General features: G+C 43.6%; 3 protein-coding genes across 10 annotated transcripts in view; 2 read left to right on the forward strand and 1 right to left on the reverse strand.

The window, feature by feature from the left end:
• The window catches only part of dock9b (dedicator of cytokinesis 9b), a 41,185-nt gene extending 34,535 nt beyond the window's left edge, over positions 1–6,650 (forward strand). For 6 of the 8 annotated variants that reach the window (XM_047030724.1, XM_047030720.1, XM_047030723.1 and 3 more), the window contains 10 exons: positions 1–4; positions 914–1,036; positions 1,349–1,462; positions 1,793–1,798; positions 2,906–3,052; positions 3,274–3,484; positions 4,083–4,273; positions 4,849–4,949; positions 5,106–5,244; positions 5,563–6,650. The exon at positions 1–4 is cut by the window's left edge and continues 103 nt beyond it. In XM_047030724.1, coding sequence (XP_046886680.1) covers positions 1–4; positions 914–1,036; positions 1,349–1,462; positions 1,793–1,798; positions 2,906–3,052; positions 3,274–3,484; positions 4,083–4,273; positions 4,849–4,949; positions 5,106–5,244; positions 5,563–5,688 — 1,162 coding nt within the window. In that variant the 3' untranslated portion in view covers positions 5,689–6,650. The remainder of the gene's footprint in view (positions 5–913; positions 1,037–1,348; positions 1,463–1,792; positions 1,799–2,905; positions 3,053–3,273; positions 3,485–4,082; positions 4,274–4,848; positions 4,950–5,105; positions 5,245–5,562) is intronic. The other 2 variants (XM_047030721.1, XM_047030727.1) reach the window with 1 other exon arrangement.
• A 2,162-nt stretch (positions 6,651–8,812) lies between these two features.
• Positions 8,813–16,903, forward strand: slc15a1b (solute carrier family 15 member 1b). The gene is made up of 22 exons (XM_047031020.1): positions 8,813–8,846; positions 9,169–9,253; positions 9,479–9,620; positions 9,765–9,884; positions 9,987–10,086; positions 10,638–10,728; positions 11,162–11,245; positions 11,352–11,434; positions 11,575–11,661; positions 11,845–11,934; positions 12,266–12,310; positions 12,449–12,481; positions 12,743–12,831; positions 13,030–13,111; positions 13,229–13,348; positions 13,549–13,689; positions 13,770–13,816; positions 13,931–14,038; positions 14,127–14,241; positions 14,704–14,841; positions 15,187–15,294; positions 15,385–16,903. Exons 1-22 carry the CDS (start codon positions 8,829–8,831, stop codon positions 15,640–15,642), a joined length of 2,184 nt encoding a protein of 727 aa, XP_046886976.1. The 5' UTR covers positions 8,813–8,828; the 3' UTR covers positions 15,643–16,903.
• Positions 16,593–23,368, reverse strand: stk24b (serine/threonine kinase 24b (STE20 homolog, yeast)). The gene is made up of 11 exons (XM_047031021.1): positions 22,843–23,368; positions 22,089–22,319; positions 21,459–21,515; positions 21,228–21,336; positions 20,271–20,428; positions 19,873–20,058; positions 19,446–19,594; positions 19,207–19,330; positions 18,794–18,862; positions 18,543–18,679; positions 16,593–18,319 (listed from the first exon to the last, which is right to left on the reverse strand). Exons 1-11 carry the CDS (start codon positions 22,882–22,884, stop codon positions 18,280–18,282), a joined length of 1,302 nt encoding a protein of 433 aa, XP_046886977.1. The 5' UTR covers positions 22,885–23,368; the 3' UTR covers positions 16,593–18,279.
• Between the last annotated feature and the right edge of the window lie 423 nt (positions 23,369–23,791).

Genomic DNA, 23,791 nt, shown 5'->3' on the forward strand with positions numbered 1-23,791 from the left:
TGAGGTGAGGGAGCTCCCATCATGCATCTGGGTGACTGGCATTTCTTCTGCTGAGATTTGGTTAACCCATCAAGTTCAACAGGATGTGGGTTGTAGAATTCCCCATTTCAGTAGTCCCACATCTATGACAGTTCTGTAAGCTATCATCAGACATGATTGACATGACAAGAGTCTTTATTGGTCTTATCTCCATTGGGTTACTATCAATGACTCTAAAGTACACTCATGCTGGTTAGGTAAGCTAGGCAGATGTGTGAGCGCGCATGTGTCTTTGCATGTTTGTAGCGTTGGCAGGTCTGCCCTGGGTGCCCTGACAAACCAAAGCAGCCTTTGGATTCTATTATCTGCCGGTAGATCAGCCAGAGATCTGCACTGTTCACCCCCACAGGCAGCTGATCCATACAGTGCTGTGTGGTGCTCTATAGCAGCTAGACACAGCCACAGTCACAGCCATATATATCTAGATTTATTAAAAAAATGTGTCCGATACATGTGTAAACTGGGTAAGTGGTATTGATATACTTGGCAAACGATGGTGCTGTATGTACTGCATTCATGAACATTACGTTCAGATGCTTTAACGTTTCACCTCAGTGGGTTTATAGGCTTTTATGTGTTAGGCTCATCCAGCTATAAAAGACATGGGCCCATTTCCTTCCCATCTACCCTGTAGAGCCGAAGTCACCTGTTACAGAGATGGCTGAGCAGGAAATGGAGCTGTCATAATGACTTGACCCTGTGCACTACTGTTCGATGGTCAGCTGACTGAAATTGATGTGCATGCGTGCGTGCCTGTGTGTGTGCATGTGTGTATGCCTGTGTGTGTGCCTGTGTGTGTGCGTGTTAATGCGTGCCGGTGTGTGCCTGTGCCTGCGTGTGTGTGTGTATGTGTGTGTGTGTGGTGTGTGTGTAGGAGGTGCTGATGGAGCTGCTGGAGGAGTGTGGTGACGGCCTGTGGAAGGCTGAGCGCTACGAGCTCATCTCTGACGTGTACAGGCTCGTCATCCCCATCTACGAGCAGCGGCGGGACTTTGAGGTGCCTCCTCCCAGCACGGACACTGACACAGTGTTCACCTCACCCACTGCCGTCTTAGAACTCTGATGTTACAGTGCACGCGTCTAACGTTCACAGTCAAGTTCAATGGATCCGTTCAATGGATCAGTTCAATGGATGACATATTTATGTCATATTGATCCATTCTTCCGCACTAGTTCCCAACATGTATATATGTGTACTTGGGATATCAATATATTTGATTTTCCAATTTCATAGTTGATGACAGAACATCAGAAGTGAGCCATGCCAAGTGTTCTAGGTGTGCTGTATGTGTGTGTGTGTGTGTGGCAGAAACTGACCCACCTGTATGACACACTGCACCGGGCCTACACCAAGGTGATGGAGGTGATGCACACTGGCAAGAGGCTGCTGGGAACCTACTTTCGAGTGGCCTTCTTTGGTCAGGTGAGACGTCTGTCACAGGGGAAACTCTTCTGCTCTCTCTTTTCTCCAACACAGGAATCAAGAAACAAACTGTCAGACCAGTAGTGTCACAGAATTAAATATATATATACTGTATGTTGAGGGTAAAGAGGTAAAATGTATTTTAAAAAGTATTCAATACAGCTTATGCTGCTTGTTGTTTATTTAGGGCAATTTATATTTCTTACCAAAGCATGCAACGCGTATGAATCAGTGTTGCCACTAAATGCATGTTCATCTGACCACCTCGCCTGGAGTTTTTATTTTGGTTATGTTAACATGCTCTTCTCTACCTCTCTCTCCACCTCCAAGGCGGCGGTAAGTTTGTGGCTTTATGCGTTTATAGCTGTGTGTCTTGGTTTGCTCTGCGACGCCTTGCCAACTGTTAACACGCTGCTCTGCTTCCCATCTGCTACCTGAGAACCTGCCACCTCTTCTTCTGTAGGGACACTTAAGACTCCAGCGGTTTGGGTTCCAGCTCAGCACTAGCACGCTTCAGTTCATCAGAAGCTCTGTGATTGGTGGAGGGAATACGTTGACATAAATGTGTTGGTGCTGAATTGGACGAAACCAAGTTCATGTGGCTCAGTTTAGAGACAGCTTGCAGGTGTAGATGTTGTCTGTTGCTTGCTACTCTGCATGATCTTTAGTGAAAGAATAATGGAGTGAAGGTACAGCACTCAATAAACCTGTCCTCTCTGCCCATAACACCCTGGTTTCCATGATAACTCCATGGTGACAGACAGGTGTCGCCTTCTGAGAAAGTCGGCATGATTGTTGGTTTTGTGTTCGGTAATGGGTTTATGACAGGCAGGAAGTCAATCTCTGTACCTGTGTCTGGATGAGTTTCAAAGAAGGCAAACACAGACACTAGATTCACATAGTTAACAAGTAGCATTAAAAAGCATATGACCAAAGGGACTCTATTGAGCCAATACAGTGTAGTCCCTATAATCACAATCCATTTGACTACCATTCCCTTCCTTTTTAACCACTCAGGAAATTGTGGCCAGTCCCTCAGGTCAGCTTGACCTCCAGATGAACACAACACAGATCACTGGAGCACTCATTGGTTATATCTATGCTGCTTTGGCATGTTGGAAGCGGCAAATTCCCATTGCTTGGACTTTGTTTTGGTTATGCAAATGTTACTATATAATTCCCTACAATAATACAGTTTTTTTTTGTTATTTTGAAGCAATTCTATTAGCTTATAACTTTTACATAAAATGTACGTTTAACTTTTAAATGTAGTTCCAGGTATTGATGAACTTACATGCATTATTCCCCATTGCCTTCCTTTTGGTTGCCATCCTTGCATTTGCTTGTGCCTGAAACACATCACCATGGTTATGTACTGTACATGCCAGGCCAGAGCAGCAGGGTTGGAACCAGAGTGGGGTCTGACCTGTTTCCTCCTGGCAGGGCTTCTTTGAGGATGAGGATGGTAAGGAGTACATCTACAAGGAGCCCAAGTTCACGCCTCTCTCTGAGATCTCCCAGAGACTCCTCAAGCTCTACTCCGACAAGTTTGGTCAGGAGAATGTGAAGATGATCCAGGACTCTGGCAGGGTGAGTGTTTGTGTGTGTTCTTTGGCGCTCTCTCTTACCATGATGGTGTCCAAGTGTTGCGTTAATTGCTGGTGTATTTAATGCTAAGATGTGCTTTAAGGTCAAAGCTTTTGACTGTCTTTTCCAAACGAATGAAGTTTTTTACGAGTTGCATTACCAATACAACACGTCCAAGAACAACATTTCCATGAGCAATAAAACTAATGTATATATCTCTATAGGTGAACCCAAAGGACCTGGACTCTAAGTATGCCTACATCCAGGTGACCCATGTGACCCCCCACCTGGAGGACAAGGAGCTGGAAGACAGGAAGACGGACTTTGAGAAGAGCCACAATATCCGTCGTTTCGTCTTTGAGACGCCCTTCACCGTGTCCGGGAAGAAGCAGGGTGGGGTGGAGGAACAATGCAAACGCAGGACCGTTCTTACCAGTACGTCTCACACACACTCACTCACACACACACACACGTGCATACACACACTCACACACTCACGCACTTATACTGATTAGATACTGATTAGAGTGGTTTATTACAGCTGTTATACTTGGTTGGTGAACTTACTGCATGTTTACTGTTGTGCTCCTGACATGGTCAGTGTTTCATTAAGTGTTGTCTAATCAGGGCTGGGCTCATTATTATATGACAGAGCTAATCCCAAAGTGCATTGCTTATCTGGCCTTGCAAGTGAAAGGATCTCTCAAGCTGCGATAAGAGTGAATATGCAGCCCCCTCCCAAGATACCTCACTCCTACAGTGTTATTGTTGTCTTTGTTTTGGATGAACATGAGCATTCCTAATTATAAATATAATTAATGTTTTTTTTTTCATTAGTAAACCATCTGTCTACCTTTCTGTCTGTCTGTCTGTCTCTGTCTCTGTCTGTCTGTCTGTCTGTCTGTCTGTCTGTCTGTCTGTCTCTGTCTGTCTGTCTACCTTTTTCCCTCCCACCCCCCTCTCTATCTTGCTTACATTCCATCCCCCTTATCTCCCCTGTCACCTCTCCCTGACCCCCCCCCCCCCCCCCCAGCCACCCACTGTTTCCCCTACGTGAAGAAGCGGATAGCAGTGATGTACCAGCACCAGACGGACCTCAGCCCTATCGAGGTGGCCATTGACGAGATGACCGCTAAAGTGTCCGAGCTGAGGCTGCTGTGCTCTGCCTCTGAGGTGGACATGATCCGCCTCCAGCTCAAACTGCAGGGCAGCATCAGCGTCCAGGTATACTAGTTAGACCAGCAGGTATACTAGTTAGACCAGCAGGTATACTAGTTACACCAGCAGGTATACTAGTTAGACCAGCAGGTATAGTAGTTACACCAGCAGGTATAATAGTTAGACCAGCAGGTATACTAGTTAGACCAGCAGGTATACTAGTTACACCAGCAGGTATACTAGTTAGACCAGCAGGTATAGTAGTTACACCAGCAGGTATAATAGTTAGACCAGCAGGTATACTAGTTAGACCAGCAGGTATACTAGTTAGACCAGCAGGTATAGTAATTACACCAGCAGGTATACTAGTTAGACCAGCAGGTATACTAGTTAGACCAGCAGGTATACTAGTTACACCAGCAGGTATACTAGTTACACCAGCAGGTATAGTAGTTACACCAGCAGGTATACTAGTTAGAACTGCAGGTACGTCAGTGAAACCAGCAGGTACACCAAGTAGACCAGCAAGCACATTAGTTGGACTAGCATTGACAACCCTGTGATATTCATCAGTAATGTATGACTTTGAGTACATTAGATCTTGGTATTCCTACCCTTTACAAGATGCTTTTGTCATTCAGGTGAACGCAGGTCCCCTGGCCTACGCCAGAGCCTTTCTAGATGACAGTGGAGAAAAGAAATACCCCGACAACAAGGTCAAACAACTCAAGGAGGTGTTCAGGTATGTCCAGCCATCTGCTTTTGGTATCTTAGTATCTCCTTTCCCTCTCCCTTTCTCAGCCCCCCCCCCCCCCCCTCCTCTCTCTCATCCCCTCCACCCTGCTAACCCTCACTCTAAACATATGTGGTACATGGTGTGGGGTGTATTTCTATACAGGCAGTTTGTGGACGCCTGTGGCCAGGCCCTGGGGGTGAATGAGCAGCTCATCAAGGAGGATCAGCAGGAGTACCACGATGAGATGAAGGCTAACTACAGAGACCTGGCCAAAGAGCTGTCCAACATCATGCACGAGCAGGTGACAACCAACAGCTTATCGAGCCTTTCAAATCGACTGACTTTGTGTTGACAAATATTGGGAATGTTCTTCTTGCATGATTTCGTTTCCAGTGCTTCAGTGATGTGATCTTGAATGGCTTCTGTGGTTTTTTTTTGCCCGTATATCAATAACAACTTTCTCTTTTGTTTTATTTCGCTGGCCTAAGCAGATTGGATGGTAATATATGATTTATTGTAGATACTTGCTGCTTTGCCATCCAGTTATAAATGACTCAAGGTCAGTCATGTTTTTTTTCATATATGTGACTGATGTATGAACTTCTTTCTTCATCGTCAGATCATCGCTGTCGAGTATGGGTCAAGAAACACACTTTCTCATTCGCTAGGCATCTTCAACGCCATCAGTGGCACGCCAACCAGCACCAACATCCAGGGTGTCTCAAGCTCCTCCTCCATGGTCTGACCTATCAACGAACCCTGAACCCTGCCATGCCCCTCGTGTTCCCATGGTGATGGAGTGAAAAGAGAGAGAGACAAGTGACCTCATCACATTCTACGATCGAATAAGTGAAGAGTTGACGCCTGCTTTGTCATATAAATATATCCCTGTGATTGGTTCACATGAGTGTCTGTGAAGAGCTGGATTACAATATTGACGATACTCAGATGACAGACGAGAGCCAATGTGATGGTCTCTATATACCAACCAACACAACTGGGAGACACATTTTAAACTATTTTCTATGTTTCCTGTGGAGACCTCCTGCACCTAGTAACCTGAAGCATCAAGAACATGACATCAATACTAGTTGACATCAATCCTTCAGTACTTTTAAAGGTCTTAAAGGCCTTCTGTTCTCCACCTTTGTGTTTTCTATGACAGGGACAACTGCTGTACAGTACTCAGTATTCAACTACCTGTATGATAGTTATACAGTTTAAGATGTGTGTTGGTTTTGGACAGTACTGACACTTATATCTAGTAGGGGGTATCTTTTCATGCCCCTTTTGTACTCAAGCTTGTAGAAGGGCTTGATGATTTTTTTTATGTAGCAACATTTTTGCATAACAATTCCTGTGAATATACCTACTGTAAGACCATTTATGTAAAGTCAAATGTAGTATAGAATACATTTAAGGCTAAGGCAATTATAATGTCCCTTCTTGTTTCTGCCTAGAAAAGAGTGCAATATCCTCTACCCTGTCAGGACCTTGACTGCACATGACCACTCCTGCCAAAGCAACCACTTGTACTGTGTATGACTATGCTATAGACAAGGATTCTCTAATACAGGTTTTACTTTTCTATATTAATTTAGTCAATCATTGGGGAAGTGAAATTGTAAAAACAAATATCAACTTCCCTGTTTGAAAAATGTAAATATTGTCTATTGTTTATGCTTTTAATTAAAGTTTACTTGAAAGAAGCATGTGTGTGAATAAAACTAAATTAACTTTGTTTGAATATACAGATTTTTGGGGTTAAAGTAAATTAATCCTATGCTGTGTAGTGTAGAAAGGAGTTTATAAAAGTTGTTCTCTATTGAATACCTCTTTCTTCCTCGTAGGTTTCCCATTATAAGGAAGCTGTCTAAGATGTGCACAACTGAGAGGATATAGCTTTAGTGATTCATATCCTTATTTGTTTCTTCCCATAAAGTAATCCTTAGAATTTTAACTTTCCTGTAAATGTTTTCTGGATACAATGAGCATTGTTCATTTATTAGGCCATTAAGATCAGGCAGAGATAAACGGTTTATTTTTGTTTTGATTCAACGTGTATGTGTGTGTGTGTGTGTGTGTATGTAAGAGAGAGAGAGAGTCAGAAATGTAAAGAGGGTGAGGTAGAAAGAGAATAAGACAGTGAGAGAAATAAAAAAGGAGCAAGCAAGAGAAAGAGAGAGAGGTGGAGGGACTGACAGAAACAGTGTGATGTACAGTACTGTGGCCGGGTGTATGTTGTTGTTTAGTGATCGTAGGACAGAGAAATGAAATGCTGACACGCTGTTCAGTCCCATGTAAAAGTCCAACTAATCCCTTGTTTCTGTGCCAGCCAAACACACACACACCCACCCACCCATAGTCTTTGAATGTGTGTGTGTCTCATTCAAACAGTGGAGAGATCTGTAAGCATGTCAGGGATGTGAGTGACAGCAGTGTTCTATGTGTGATTTGCTGTGTGTTCATTCTTGAGGATGTGCTCTATCAATTATTGTGCTTGTGCCCTATGGGCAAGTTAGATCATTATGTTCATGTTGGAAGTGAAAGAAATTCTCCTAAGTAGATTTCCAAAGGCAGAGGTAATTACATTTCTTTTGTGATTTTCTCAAATCTTCTCTCTGGATATCTGAATAATAATTCATTAAACTGAACTGAATCAAAACTGTGAGGAAAAACCGAGGATGGTGAATGAGTATGCCAACGTGCTGATGGGATGATGCTATACTGTATTGCACGTGAATGTTATCGGCCAAATAAGGAAACAGCTGGGAAATCCTCACGTCACGTGGTGTCTTCAGCTTGAGCTTGCATTTTTAAACAACAACTGAAACACAAACACGGGCCAGGTCAGGACCATATCTGCTATAATAAGTGTTATGCTCTCATCTCTGATTTTGTTCAACACAGTACAAAACATAGACAAAGTTATTAAGGAAAAAAAGTATCGCTTCATAAAATATAGCCAAAACTATGGATTACTGTATAAGACAGAATGTCAAATTTAACTAATGATTTGTGAACGCTCCCTGTCTTTGAAACTCTTATAGAAAACATCTGGACGGTGCCTGATAGTCATTTTATGACAGGGTTCCATCCCATCCTTGGAGTCCTCCTTTATCTCCTTTTCCTATCTCTTCTTTATTTGTTTTTAGAAAGACCCTTGACATTTCTCCTCCTCTCTGACTCTGCACACTGTAATCATTAATTGTGAGCACTAACCCATGAGCAATGGCGATTTGCCTGTACACACCTACAACCCCCCTCCCCCCACACACACATGCACACACACGCACACACACAGCCACACCTCTACAGAGGTCCATGTTCAGGTACACAGTGGCTTCCACCCCATCACTCAACCTTCGTATTTCACACGTTGTCTTGAACACCAGGTCATAAAGATTACAGGCAACTGTTGCCATGGTGGGAAGTGGGATGAGGTCTCTCGTCTGACCACAGGTTATAAAAGCAGTGTGCCTGAAGCTCTCAGTGAGATAGATCAGTCACTGGCCACTGTTTCTTTACCCGTAAAATACCAACCAAGTGTGGCCCAGGAATTCCCACATACAACCAGCAGTCATTACAGGTGGGTCACACACCTGGATACTTTGGGACCTGTTGTCGGAAAGAAATCTGAAATCCAGACGCTCATGGCAACTTCCGAAACATTTGGGAATATTTTGTGATTCAGTGATTTTTTTGTCATCATATTTGCTATTGCAGATTTTTTTTCTCTTGGGATGAATGAGATTGTGTCATGTTGATGGTCTTTTCAAACCTTTTGTATCTGTACATTTTTTCTCACATATGTTCATGTAAAAAAGTCTCATTGGAACTTTTGGTTTTATGGTGTGAACAGGTAAAGACACAGATAATCTAAGAATGGAGCCAAAAAAGAAAGTAAGCACTTCTATATTATTCTTTACTTGTACATACATATCTATATTATCTATAACTTTATCAAATATCTAACTGAACAACAGGTCTGGCCAACTCTGTTCCTGGAGATTTGTCCTCCTGCTAGATTTTCTCTCCAACATTTGTAACAAACATCAGTCAGCTTGTCAACCAGTCAATTGTCAGGTGTGCTGGTTTGGGGTTGGAATGAAAACCTACAGGATGGTAGCTCTCCAGGCATATTATTGTACTGCATTAGTATAGTGGTTATGTTATGTGGCTAATGCCCATTTCCTGTCTTCTTCCTCTTCTCCACTGCACATAGGTTGCATGCTGTGGCTATCCAATCAGCATCTTCTTCATTGTGGTCAACGAGTTCTGCGAGCGTTTCTCCTACTATGGAATGCGAGGTGAGTTTGTTTTTAACTCACTGTCCATGCCCAAAGGTACCAGTGTCAAGGTCTCGTACATTTTTACTCAGCATGTTAGCTCACCTTAAAAATAAGGGAGAACCACTGACAGTATTGAGACTTAATGTACAGTTGGACTTCTCATTTGACCATTGGAGGGGGGTGAACTGTAGGGTTGGTGGTCCAGTCCTGTTCCAACATTCCTCCCTGTCCCCTGTCCCCCAGCTGTCCTGGTGCTCTACTTTAGGTTCTTCCTGAAATGGGATGATGACTTGGCCACCAACATCTACCACACCTTTGTGGCGCTCTGCTACCTGACCCCCATCCTTGGTGCCATCGTGGCTGACTCCTGGCTTGGCAAGTTCAAGTGAGTCTTGAGGACAACGTCTTCTTTTGATGGACAGAGAGAATTTGGGGATGTTAATGTTGCCGTGACGTGAAACAGTGTCCCAAATCAGATGTGGATTTATTTTTTATAATAAATGTTGTTGTTGACCTCTCTCAACCCCAGGACCATTATCTACCTGTCCATCGTTTACACTGCTGGTCAGGTTGTCATGGCGGTAAGCGCTATTCATGACATCACCGACCACGACAGGGACGGAGTTCCGGACAATATGACCTTCCATGTGTAAGTTTATCTGTTCAACACAAACAAACAATGTAATTATCCAAGCCATGACATTTACGTTTTAGGTGACAGTGTGTGACTCCTTGACCCCCTCCCCCTCAGGGCCATGTCTATGGTTGGCCTGTTCCTCATCGCCATGGGAACTGGGGGCATCAAGCCCTGTGTGGCTGCCTTTGGAGGGGACCAGTTTGAAGATCACCAGGTAAGACTTGTAGCCTCCTGTGACAGAAAAAAAAGATCAAATCAGAGGAACCCTAAGGGCAGGAGCCCATCCTTTGTTTCTGTAACATGAGGCCACCAATATAGGATGCTAATAGAAATGCTAATATGATAGCTACAGTGATTGGGTACAGAGTGAGGCTGTCTCATGGACATCATTTGAAAGGGTTTACTCTCAAGTCATTTAGTTAACACGCCCCCCCCCCCCCTGCCCCAGTTGTTATCAACAAAATCTCTGCTGAGACAATATCTACAAACAGAAATGGCAGAGCTCATTATTAGCTGTTGTATATTAACTAAAAATGAACACGTGTTTAAACAGTCATTTATGATAGCCGTCAAGGACGTGGTCAAAGACTATTCAGCCTTATCCTGAAGATATAGACAAATCACTTAACATGAACTCACATAATTCTGAAGTTCCAAAATCCAAACCTTTTGTCACACAATTCTTCTCAAAACCTTTCTAATGTGTCCAAAAATATGACAGCTTATTTACGATCTGACAATGCAATGTTGTTCTGCTTTCTTTAGGAGAAACAGAGGAGCACCTTCTTCTCTATCTTCTACCTGTCAATCAACGCTGGCAGTCTCCTGTCCACCGTCATCACTCCCATCCTCAGAGGTAGGGTGGTACGTGTGTGTGTGTGTGTGTGTCTTTGTCGATTAGTAAACCAATTTTTTTGGTTTTGACCAGTTCAAGTGATATTTCCAGGGGTTTTTAAGGATTTATGGTAAGAATTAGAATTAGGGTCAGAGTGACATTAAGGGTTGGGGTTAGGATTTAGGGATGGTTGGATAGTTAGAGTTGGAGTTAGGAGCTGTGGTTAAGTTTAGGATTGGGGATCTGGTTAGGTGTTTGTGTTAAATTTAAGGATGTGGTTATGGTGAATGTCAGGGCTGAGGTGAGGGTTAGGTTTAAGGGTTAGGGAAAACCAGATTTTCAATCAGGACAACGTCTCCACACCGTCTTCACTCCAACAAGTCTCCACAAGAATAGTAAATCCGACTTGTATACAAACACATGTTTAATGTGTCTGTGTGTGTTCCTCCCCCAGCCCAGGAGTGTGGTATCCATACCCAGCAGAAGTGCTACCCCCTGGCCTTTGGCGTCCCTGCAGCCCTCATGGTTGTGGCTCTGGGTAAGACATGCTCTGTGTTCACCTCAAGCATAGATACAATACATATTAGGATACCTTATTAGGTATGGTTCACCTTGAGTAAAATTGTGCATGTGTGTGTTCACAGTGGTGTTCATTTTGGGTAGTGGCATGTATACCAAGGTGGCTCCCAAAGGAAATATCATTTTGGAGGTCTGCAGGTGCATCGGGGTAGGAGACCATGCTAGCTTCAACTTCCACACCATGGAATAGAAATACTGTTTGTCAAATAGTTTGTTTTATGCAAGCAGGTATAAACGGCTATGTGAACATACATTTTGGTGGTAACTGAGTTCTTTCCACCACTGTAGTTTTCCATTAAGAATCGCTTCAGGCATCGCAGCAGTCAGTACCCAAAGAGAGAGCACTGGATGGACTGGGCCAATGAGAAATATGATGTAATTATCTATGAAAATGACACACAATTACACAAACGCAAAATATGCATACACTACTTAACACACCTACACAAATGCAAATCATGTACACAGACATCATTATCTTGCTCTCTTGCTTTTTTTCCCTTCGCAGAAAGAAAGTCTCGTGTTCTAACCCTCCTCTCCTCCCCTCTTCTCCCCCAGAAACTGTTGATTGCCCAGGTAAAGATGCTCCTGAAGGTCCTCTTCCTTTACATCCCTCTGCCCATGTTCTGGGCTCTGTTTGACCAGCAGGTAAACCCCTGAAGCCAACACTTAGCCTTATCACGATAGTGAGAACATGTACAAATGGAGGCATACATATATGCATTTATTCCACATCCTTAAGCCAGTAGTGGAAATGCTTAAATATAAGACAATTCCAGATAACCTCAGGAGGTAGTATTACATGTAATTGTCTGGCTTTGACACAAGCAGTCTCATCTCATGTAACCTTGTGGCTGATCCATAAACCAAGGGTGTTGAAGAGATCTAGTGAATAACTCAGTGGCAGAACATGAATGTGTTTGGATGTTAGAGAAGTCTAGGTCCAGCAGCTTCTGACAGATATGGTTCTTCTCCACAGGGCTCCAGGTGGACCCTTCAGGCCACCACCATGGACGGCAACTTTGTAAGTTTTTGGAGAAACATCTGTAATCAATTCTACTCTTGATAAGAGTGTCTGCAAAATGACTACATGCAATCCTACCCACCCAGTGTCGTCATGTATGCATGACACAACTTATTTTTCAATTTCTTCTGTCCACAGGGAGCCCTCATAATACAGCCAGACCAAATGCAGGTGATTAGAATTTTATGGTCACTCATTTATAAATAATGCTCTACTTTAATTTAGTCTGAAGCCTACCACAGTATTTTGGATAACTGAACTCTCCCTCCCTCCCTCCCTCCCTCCCTCCCTCCCTCCCTCCCTCCCTCCCTCCCTCCCTCCCTCCCTCTCTCTCTCTCTCTCTCTCTCTCTCTCTCTCTCTCTCTCTCTCTCTCTCTCTCTCTCTCTCTCTCTCTCTCTCTCTCTCTCTCTCTCTCTCTCTCTCCCTGACAGACAGTGAACCCCATCCTGATTCTGGTGCTGGTCCCTGTTGTGGACAGCTTGTTGTACCCCCTGATTGCAAAGTGCAAGCTGAACTTCACGTAATTTTGGGAGTTTTTTTATCCTCATCAATCATGTTTCATTACATTTAGAGGGACATGCCCGAACAACCACTAACAGACCATTTGTAGATTTGATAAACTGAAGTAAAACAATCTTTATCATATCATATGGTGTCATATCAAATTGGGTCATATAATAATATGGAAATGTTTGTCTCTTGTCATGGACGACCCCAGGCCCCTGAAGAGGATGACTGTGGGCATGTTTTTGGCTGCTATGGCTTTTGTGGCTGCTGCCCTGGTCCAGCTTCAGATCGATGTGAGATAAATATCCCCACAAATTCACACAGATATACATGTTATGGATTATTTCTTCAATATCAAATGTCATACTTATGCCATACCTATCGTACCCATTTGTTCTCTTGCTTTGCAGCAAACCCTTCCAACATTCCCAACAGGTGTGGCTGGGCAGATTAAATTCCTGAATTTAAACACTAATGAGGTGATATTAAATATTGATGGAGGACGAGATACCCCTGTCCAACCTTTCAAGGTACATGGAGTACACATGAACATAAACCATAATAGCTTTACTGTAAATAACAGTCAAGCCAAAGTAAATAAAAATGCCATTACACAATGAGTTAAAATATCTATGATGAAACATGGTTGAACAAGTGGATGAAATATTGTGTCTTTATGATTCTGTCACCATCATGTTTCCACCATGTTCTTGTTTGTTTTTTCTTCCAGTCCTCAGGGGACTACCTGACATTTGACAAACAATTCATAGTGGCTCTCAACAAAGGCCAGGCCTATGCTATAACTCTGAAGTCTCTGGCAAGGCAAACAGCTCTTATCACTCCAGCAGGCCTTAACTTGAACCTGACAATTGTGAGTGAAATTTGTGTAAATACAGCTGTATTTTTATTTTATTAATGACTTATTAATTAGACCCTGATCTCCATCTTTAGGTTGAAGACAGTATCACGAAACCAGAGCAAGGCAACAATGATATCAGGTCAGTGGTGTGTGCATGTCTTTGTATTAATATTTATTTATGTTCACACAGACGCACAATATCAGTGTGGCACGTGCAAACTCAATACAAATGTAATCCTGTATTCTCTCTTAGATTTATCAATGCTCACCCCGATGATTTGAATATTACCACTGGTTCACTGGACTTTGGGGCCATATCACAGTTCACGAGCTCAAGCTATAAGCTGGTACCCCAGGGGAAGTGAGTATGTTGGATGTCTTCAGTCTCTTCAAGAAATTGATGGATATCCTTTTGTAAAGTTCTGATTTGTTCTCCTGTTTGGTTGCAGTCCTATATTCCTCATCAGGAACGCAGCTTTGCAAGAATGTGAATACACCAGGCCCCTAGGCTATGGCAGCTCTCTCTCCCTGGTCATCCCCACCTCCTTCACCTTTGGTCCTGATGTAGGTCACCTCACCATATCCAACCAAGCACACGCACATGGCTCAAAAAGAACAGTTCGAATTTGAGTAATTGTAACCACAATGACGTTGGTCAGTGACAATTTGTGTACCTCAAACTCATTGTGCCTGTTAGAACCTTGGTGAAATGGTTCTGAGCAACATTTCTCAGAGTGTGTATACTCTACTGTATTTCAACAGAGAATACAACTGACAAATAATATAACCAACAGACACAAAAGAAACATGAACACATTCAAGGTCACAATGTGCAGTCACCAATAGCCATGTTTGCCTTCCGGTCAGTCTTACCTAGCCAAGAACATTATTTTCAAGTTTGAGGACTTTGTGGACTTACATGTAATTCAATGCACCTTTTTAGATTATTTGATAAGACTTTTTGGTGTTTGTATTCTTCACAACACAGGGTGTTGACAGTGCTTTGTTGTTGCATTGTTTGTGCAGTGTGGGAACAGCATCCAGGCAGTGGAGGACATCCTGCCCAACACCATCCACATGGCCTGGCAGATACCCCAATACTTCCTCATGACCGCAGGAGAGGTCATCTTCTCTGTCACTGGTCTGGAGTTCTCCTATTCACAGGTAGGAGCATGCTCTCTCTCTCTCTCTCTCTCTCTCTCTCTCTCTCTCTCTCTCTCTCTCTCTCACTCTCTCTCTCTCACTCTCTCTCTCTCACTCTCTCTCTCTGCCTTTTCTCACACACAAAGTCAGCCATTCAGGCACCCTAGATACATTTGTTATTGTATTTCTACAATCATTAAAATACATATACAGTATCAGTCAAAAGTTTGGACACATTTTCCCATTGAATTGCCTCCAAAATATCTGTCTTGTTGGGGGCCCTGGAAACATCCCTGCGCACAGACACAAACAAAAAAACTCCCTTCACTTAAATCTTACAGTCTCCTCTCCACATCTTTCCTCCAGGCACCTAGCAACATGAAGTCTGTGCTTCAGGCTGGCTGGTTGTTAACTGTAGCAGTGGGCAACATCATTGTTCTGATTGTAGCTGAGTTGGCCCAGCTTCCAGATCAGGTGAGTGGAGCATCTCCTCCAGTCTGTTCACACACACTCACCTCCATGCCCTGAAGTCATACTCACCATGTTATCTTGTGTGTCTGACAGTGGGCCGAATACATTCTATTTGCCTCCCTGCTGGTGGCTGTGTGCATTGTCTTTGGCATCATGGCGTACTTTTACACCTATGTGGACCCGACTGAGATCGAGGCCCAGTTTGCTGAAATAGAGCCAGAGGAGAAAAAGAAGAAGAACAGCGTGGAGCTGCAGAAGAGAGACTCTGTGGAGAAACGCCATGAGGAGAGGAAGGCTTCAAGTTCTTCATCAAGCTCAGAGGAGGAAGCAAGCAAGCAGTCCAAGATGTAGAGCAACAACCACATATTCCCTCATCACACGACCCCCGACCCCCCCCCCCCCCCCCCTTCTTGCTACGTATTTATATTGTGAGAGTATGAGTGCATTGGCACACATCCTGGCATGGAGTCGTTTGAGGTTCATGAGTGAAATGAGAGCATCATTGAGTTGGAGGGGCACGGGTTTGATATTGCTTCTTTAAAGTATTTTTGGACATCAAGTAAATATAAAAAGTTATCATTGTAGATATTGGTATTTAGAACAAAACAACTTCAAATAATCTCATGAAACATTTCTCAAAAAAGCATCAATCAATCATTTATGGTAATTACACTTTTGTTGTACATAATTTTTTTACTATGATTTATTTTGCACTACCAGTATGTAGCAAAAGCAACAATTTATTTGTATTTTATTTGTTTCATAAGATTTTATAATGTATAAAGAGAACATACAAATAACCTCACCAGCATCTATGATAATTTCCAGTGCGATATTGTGTATGTATGTCTGCATGTATAGTATGTATTGTCCATATATTGTTGCTGTTTTATATACTGTATAATCAGATACTCCTGGTGACATCTCATTGAGCCACTTGCAATCAGCTGCTTCAATAAAGTGGATGTCTGGCAAAATCCAAGCTTCAAGCTATTGGAATGACTAATGATGAGTGTGGAGGTGGAACCAGGTTGAGAAGAACCATTTGAGACATCTCACCTGAGATGTCATGTGGGGCTAGATCAGTATTATGAGCACCCTGCTTTATACTAGCGGCAGGACAGACTGGATGAGGACAGCAGACTGTTAGCATTAGGTCTTTATTTCTCATGTCACTTTGAAAGCTTACCAGGAGCTTATTTTCACCTTGGGGAGGCCAGGGATGACACAAGCAAAGATTATATACAGTACTATAAACTGTCAGCTATGATAAAGGAAACCAAATGTACACATTTTTCCAATACTGTCTGTAGCATATGTTTACTATAAGTTATAACAGCCAGAGGCAGGTGATCATAGCCAGAACGCGTTCCTTAAACCCATACTTTTAACTCTTTGCAGTTACAAAAATATTGGATATTTCTCAGTTCATTCCCTGTGTTGATAAGTGCGCCCTGATGCAACTCCTCAACATTATTGCTGCATTAGCACAGTAGTAAAATCTGGAACTTTATATAAAGTAAACATATAGTAAAAGATGGCTATTTGCAACTCCTTGTTTTTTAATTCCTTGTACTTTAAATACTCTACACTTTCAAAGTGCAACAACAAAGAAAAGACAACAAAAAGAAGACATATTTGAAATTAGAAAAAAAGGTGCAAATCATAATACAAAACCAGGGTGACAATGAAACAGGACATGGCACTTCATGTAGCGTCATGTGACAGGTAAGTGTTTGGAGTGAAATGAGTCAGGCATTTGTCTTGAACCTGTTCCTTTACAATGAGAGAAACAGCAAGACATCTTGAACTTGGCGAACCTTCCTACACGGGGTTCTGTTTGGCAATCTGAATGAAACAGCTGACCCAGAAGCAGCTGTCCCTACCTACTGTAGTCCCAGCAGGGAATTGTTCCTTGACCGTATCTGTAACAGGAATCCCTTGGCCTAAGCATATAGCAGTTCAAACCACTGTTTGACAAATGATGTAACCTAAGAAAGCAGAGAGAGATCTGGGTGATTGACATGGCAGACTGGAACTCAGTCCAATGGAAAGCTGACAAGAGTAGAAGAGCATAGAACCTCAGCTCTCTGATGGAGAAATAAACACTGGGATGAAATGTGGACGCCAGAATTTCAATGTGCATCTCAAAAAAGGCAAGGCATTTTCAGTTATGTCCATTTGAGTGACTTAACTCTTAAATATCTACCTTTCATTTGATCTACAAAATGCGCACGACCATTTTGTACACAGTGATTCATGTCTGCGATGCCTGTGACCCTTTTCAATCATATACAGGTATGTATACAAATCAAAACACAGCGCCTCCCAATGCCCAGGAAGAGTCCACTTAAAGCACTTTACCTGAGGTTTCATTAAAAATGCTGCAATTGCCAGAAGCAAGGAGTCTTGAACATACTAAGTGCACACACACAAACATCCTCTCACCACCCTCCCATCTCTCGCTCTCACACAGGCACACACAGAAACAGATTTATCCCCACTGGTTGCTGCATGCGTTCAGGAGATATGGTTCCCTCACAGAGTAACAGAAGAAGTCCTTTTATGGATTGCGTATAGTTATCTCCTCTAATCGGGCGGAGACTCGCAGAGACACTCTGTAATGGGAGACAACATCTCCAGGGCTTTCTCCACTGGACAGAATCGGTCTAACGCTCAGCTGTTAAGGAGTACTCTCATCTCCTGCAGGCAGCTAGTGAGTCTCTCCCCCACGCTGTGTGGGGGTCCACAAGAAGTAGCTTTGTCAAGTTCAGGCTGAATGTGGGCTCTGCTGCCCACCTCTGGTGAGTTACAAGGTTCTCATTTCCAGAGTTTTCCCACCAGACACTGGAGTGTCCCTCCCTTCCGGAAAGATTAGATTGGGCAGGGTCCCACTGGTGTTGACCCCTGACCTCTAAACCTGACTTGGCCCCAGTGCAGGGGGTTGGGCCTGGAAGGGGTGGGGGCCGGGGGCCAGGGAGAACATCCCTAGGGAGAAGAGGAGGAGGACTTCCTGCTGGTGGAGAATCTAGAGGAGAGAAGACGCCAGGTTCAAATCATAGTGTGATCTGTACAGCTCGATATCCTTCTAAATACTGTACATTATTGTCTATCTCGTTAGTCAACCTCCAACACAAACAAACTTGATAGCTACAGAAGTTTTGAAACTAAATTGAGACAGAGATTCTAGATCTGAGGGACAGACAGAGGGGTGGGTGGTGGTAGTGCGGGGGCCCAAGAGCCTGGTTCACCTCTGGAGCCTGTGGACCATGCGGGCGACCAGGGAGTCGGAGATGCCGGGGAAGGCCTCCTCCGCCAGGAGGATGGCCTCTCGCAGCTCATCCAGGGCCATGGGGTTCCCGTTGACCTGCTCCTGACGTGCCTTCAGCTGGGGAACGGAGGGAGGGAGGGGCGGGACCACAGGGGATATAGGTGAGTTAGCAGGAGGGGAGTGATATGTTTGTGTGGTTTCAAACTGGAGATCACACAGGGAGCTTCGTACCTCAGCTAGTGAGGGAGAGATGACGGTGGACAGGCTCTGTGAGTAAGGCTTCTTTGGAATGTCTTTCGTCTGTGTGAAGAGAACGAGGAAGGGGGGGGGGGGGGGAGTGAAATATGGAGGTTATGGAAATGTTTTAGTCTGATTTATGTGATGTCCATTTCAGTGACATCAGATAAAAAGCATGCAAATACTGAATATGGAAAGTGATTTACTTCTTTCTATACATTATAATGCGTCTAAAATTTATGTCAGCATTTTCAACAGCTTAAATAATCCATTCTACCTCAAAGCAATGTCAAAAATGGACTAAACGTGCTTTCCTGCTGCTCAGCTTTCATGAATCTTGAAGAAATTGTGTAGGCTGTATTTTAAAGGTAAAATACTGCAGGGCCTGTCCATTCTACGTCAGTCACCTGATCTAGCGCCCCCGACTGGCCCTCGCCGTTCTGCAGCTTCTTCGGGTCCTTCTCCCGAATAGTGAAGATCCAATCATCGCTCCCAAAGTCGTTCCCACCCGATGCCTGGCCATCCTGTTCTCTGATTGGACAGAGGAAGTTCAGATGTAAGGATTGCACTGTAGGATATGTGGGGACCAGACACTTTTGATTTAAACTTAAGATTCCAACAAACTCCGCTTTAACGCTGGACTTACGAATCCGACTCATCGGAGCTGGACTCGTGGACTCGTGACTGCTCTGCCTTCCACCTCTTGTACTTATCCACCAGCTCCGTCAGGTAGGAGGTCTTCTTGGCATGGCGCACGATCAGCTTATGCTTCAACAACTCTTTGGCAGTGGGTCTCTGTGGAGACAGAGAGAGCGAGATTAATTACTTGTTTAATCCTGTCATCATATCAGTCCCACTCCTCCATGACAGGACACAAGCCAATTAAGCTTAACCAATAAGCCTTAAGAAGCTGGGTCCAGCCCTCTACATGTGGGATGATGTGCACTGCATAATTGCCATATCTAAACTCCAATCCTTATGCTTGTAAGTCACCATACTTTATCCCCGAAAATATATTTTTTTTGGGGGGGGGGGGGGGGGGGGGGAATTACCAAGTATTTGTGATTACTTACAAAACTGGGCTCTTTGTTTAAGCAGGCCTCGATAAACTCCTTGAGGGGTTTGCTGTAGTTTCCCTCCAGAGTTGGGGGGTTGTTCTTTGGGATAAGAAATAAGACCTTCATGGGGTGAAGCTCTGAGTGGGGGGGTTCTCCCTTGGCAAGCTCGATGGCTGTAATGCCCAGAGACCATATGTCAGCCTGTAATCCCAAACAGAGAAAGAGAGAGTCATATGAGTATAAGATTATGAATTTGCCAACACTAAGTTAAAGATGAATGACTTGGCACTGAGACTTAGCTGTCTACTCATAAGATGAGGTGAGGTAGCTCTTTTAACCTATTAGGATGCATCCTCGTACCTCCAGCATCCTCATGCCTCTAAAACCCCATAAGCAGTCATGTGTGACCTGACCTTGGAGTCGTAGGCTGACTGCTTGATGACCTCCGGTGCCATCCAGAATGGCGTGCCCACAAACGTGTTCCTTTTGATCTGCGTGTCTGTCAGCTGGCCCGCCACGCCAAAGTCTGCCAGCTTCACCTCGCCCTGCTCGGACAGCAGCACGTTGGCAGCTAGAGAACAGACACCAAACAGCCAACAGTCAACATTAGAGCATTGACCTGCATAGGCAGTAAATAGCACAACCAGAAGGAACATGACAGTGCTCACATGAGCAAAGATCACAGTGTTTCCCACACATAGACTAATTTGTGGCGGTGCGCCACAGAATCAACACCGGCCGCCACACATTGCGTTTCGTAAAACATTTTTTTTTTATCGCTATTAAGGTAAAAACACGCAGCGTATTCGTTCAGCTGCATTTCCTTTCCCTGCTCTCCCTCCGTCTCTTTCACGCACGCGTCTTTCTCACATACACACACAGTCACTACGTCAGCACACGTTAGCAACGATGCATACGCCGTTCTAGTGAGACCGACAGCTACATCAGCGAGCATTCAGCTTTAGTGCCGTAGCTAAAGGTCTAGGAAAGTTGAGGCTACTTTTCGCTAGGTACCGACGGACATGTCTTAATCGAAGGTTCCCCTTCGTTCTTTTGGTGAGAAGTTTCAAGAGCTAGCTCCTTACCCGGCGTCATGGAGCTGACCTGTTAAATAGTTATTTAGCACCCTGTATGCAGCGTCGCTACCTGCATATGCAGAAATTATTTGTTTGTTGTTGTTGATTTTGTGAATTATTTCGACCCCCCCCCCCCCGCCACATATAGCTTTCTAATCTGTGGGAAACACTGGATCATATAAAAGATGATGTCAACATCAATTTAAAAGAAAGGTACTGAAGATAAAGGCACTGGACTGAATCAAACCCTACCTTGAAAGTGAGAATCTGAGGAGACATGGAGCAGTGATCTACCTTTGATATCCCTGTGGATCTTCTTTTCTGAGTGGAGGTACTCCAGGCCTTTGAGGATCTCTCTCAGGATGGTGGCTATCTGCGTCTCATCCAGAGATCCTGGCTCCAACTGGAAAGCACAAGAAAAAAAACCCACCCTTTAGCTTGGCCAGATACAAGCAGACATCATAGTCTACCAGCGTTCTGATTCATTCCAATGAGAGTTTATGACCACCACACGCCACCACTCACCAAATCCAATGCAGACCCACCGCCAAGGTACTCCATGATGATCCATAGTTTTGCATCCTGAACAAGAGGGGGCAAAGAATGAATACAAATGGGGCACAAACGTTGCTGCATCATAAACACCACGGAACATAAGGCGACAACACTAAAGGTATCACAAGGCAAGGAAGATCATTATGGGATGTTACTTTCACATCATTTCATGTAGACGACACAGTGCCAGGGGGCAATGTGTCTAAATCTTCATAAATAACTCTACAGGGGATACAACTAGTGGGAGTGTGACGTCTTTAATCCCCTTTTAAAAGTGGGATTATCAGGGGGAAAGTTTGTATAGGGAGGAAAATCCTGTTAAATCTTTGGCTGCTTAGGCTACATTACATTTCGCAATGTGAGCTTGACTGACTGGCGAAATGTGTGCCAAAAACAATCAATTCTGAAGGAGCAAATAAACACAAAGACGAGTGATATATAGCCCAAAAAGCATTTATATGAAAAATATTTGCTTTTCAGAGCATCAGACTTTGCAGGGTACACTATTACTCGTCAATCCACAACCGGTTGGTACAATTTTAGCATACAAAGTCAATAACAGTATTGAATTACTGAGGAAAGTCCTTGCTTGCTACTCACTTTCAGATAGGAGCCGTAGTATTTGGTGACAAAGGGGCTGTCACACTGGCTCAGTACTGTGATCTCCTGCTGTATGTCCTCTATCTCATCCTCAGCCTCCTCCAGGTCAATGATCTTGATGGCCACCACCTTCTGGGAGCGATTGTCGATGCCTTTGAACACTTCGCCAAAAGAGCCTTTGCCAATCCTCTCCAACTTGGTAAAGAATTCCTCTGGGTCTGCCTTTAAGTTCTTTGGTGGAGAACATTTGAAGCATGAGTCATGGACCGACAACATCAAAGATATCCAAACTATCTATTCGTTTTAGGGTAAAAATCAATCTTGTGCTCCTATTCAAGTACAGCTCCAACTGTTCACTGCTTCATGGAAAGAATATAAAATCAGTTCCAACAATTCTGAAAGCATTTGTACATGGACAAGTTATCAGTGACAGTCCATTAAATACATAACCAATATATCTCACAATGCATTGTCCAAAATCATACCATAACATGCATGTGGGCAACCTACGTCCCATTATCTGAAGGCTAGCAAACATTATTGCATTTAGTAAACCAAATAAAGCTGGTGCAGTCTTATTTCCTCGGCTACCTAACGTTAGAGAGGGTGCATATTTTTACTCCTGCCTAACACTGACCTGACCTCAGAACAAGATCGTTGCAGACATCAAACCAAATATAATCGGCTATACACCTGGCTATATCAATGCATTGTTTTAAATTAAGTTACTAACGGTCGGGTTAGCTTGACTTACCTGCATCCCTGGCAGGCTACCCTGGACTGGAGAATGCGCCATGGCGGCTAGATGGAGTCTCGCCCGTAAACAGCTAACGTTAGCTTGCTAACTAGGAGATGGCGTCTTCTGTTCCGTGTCAATCCGCTCTGCTAATCCTTCAGATGACAAACAAGCTTTTAAAGTAAAGTGTGCTCCCCCTTTTGCGTAGGAGGAAAAGTTATACTAGTGGTTGCCAGTCGAGTTGACCCTTTCCTGGCCTGAATTTAATTCGTTCGCTAGCGTTGAAAGCTAGTCAACGGCATTGACAAAAATTTAAACACACTGACATTAGCCCGTTAGCTAGCTATCCAGTGAGCACACTAGCCTGCATGTCGAATACATAACTAGAAATATACTACGCATAGATACTGTGGTAATTTGCTGAGATCCATATGGTTTTAGCAAATGTAGCAACAAGAGGCTAATATTTAGTTTTTCTTTTTCACTTTCCTCCTGTATACACCGCCATCTTGTCAGGGCTGTCACCACACTGGGCGGACCCGGATCACACGAGCAGCGGCCAATGTGGTTCCAAATTTTATGTAACAACCAGTGGATCTCAAACCTTCTACCCTTTTCACATTTATGGGGTCACAATTTTCAACAAAGTAAACGCTCATTTTAACGTAGCTAAAAAAACAACTAAATTGTCAGTTATAATGACGACATTCATGTATGTTCAATTCACTTTCGGAAACAGTCTTTATTTTGTTCTTTCACTGTACCACATGCCTATGTATGAAAACAATAATCAGAATCAGACAGTATTATGTGCTGCTGCACATCCATTTGGACTCGTTTACTTACATGATTTGCATGTAGCTGTAACTTTTTTGTATTGTTATAATACTATTATTGCAATTTTCACAAGGAAACGGTGTGTAATTGAAGTCATTTATGCAGTTGGGATGTTATACTCAATGACCAC

The sequence above is a fragment of the Hypomesus transpacificus genome, chromosome 12, assembly GCF_021917145.1.
Source record: "Hypomesus transpacificus isolate Combined female chromosome 12, fHypTra1, whole genome shotgun sequence".
In the NCBI taxonomy this organism is placed as follows: Eukaryota; Metazoa; Chordata; class Actinopteri; order Osmeriformes; family Osmeridae; genus Hypomesus; species Hypomesus transpacificus.

What these genes read in the sequence shown, in the direction of transcription:
- slc15a1b (XM_047031020.1), top strand. An exon ending in GACAATATGACCTTCCATGT is followed by an intron (nt 9,885 to 9,986) that starts GTAAGTTTATCT and finishes CCTCCCCCTCAG; the next exon opens with GGCCATGTCTATGGTTGGCC. An exon ending in CAAGGCAACAATGATATCAG is followed by an intron (nt 13,817 to 13,930) that starts GTCAGTGGTGTG and finishes ATTCTCTCTTAG; the next exon opens with ATTTATCAATGCTCACCCCG.
- stk24b (XM_047031021.1), bottom strand. Translation starts at nt 22,884, where the DNA reads ATGGCGCATTCTCCAGTCCAGGGTAGCCTGCCAGGGATGCAG. An exon ending in ACTACGGCTCCTATCTGAAA is followed by an intron (nt 21,516 to 22,088) that starts GTGAGTAGCAAG and finishes CCTCTTGTTCAG; the next exon opens with GATGCAAAACTATGGATCAT. An exon ending in ATGGTCCACAGGCTCCAGAG is followed by an intron (nt 18,320 to 18,542) that starts GTGAACCAGGCT and finishes TCTCTCCTCTAG; the next exon opens with ATTCTCCACCAGCAGGAAGT.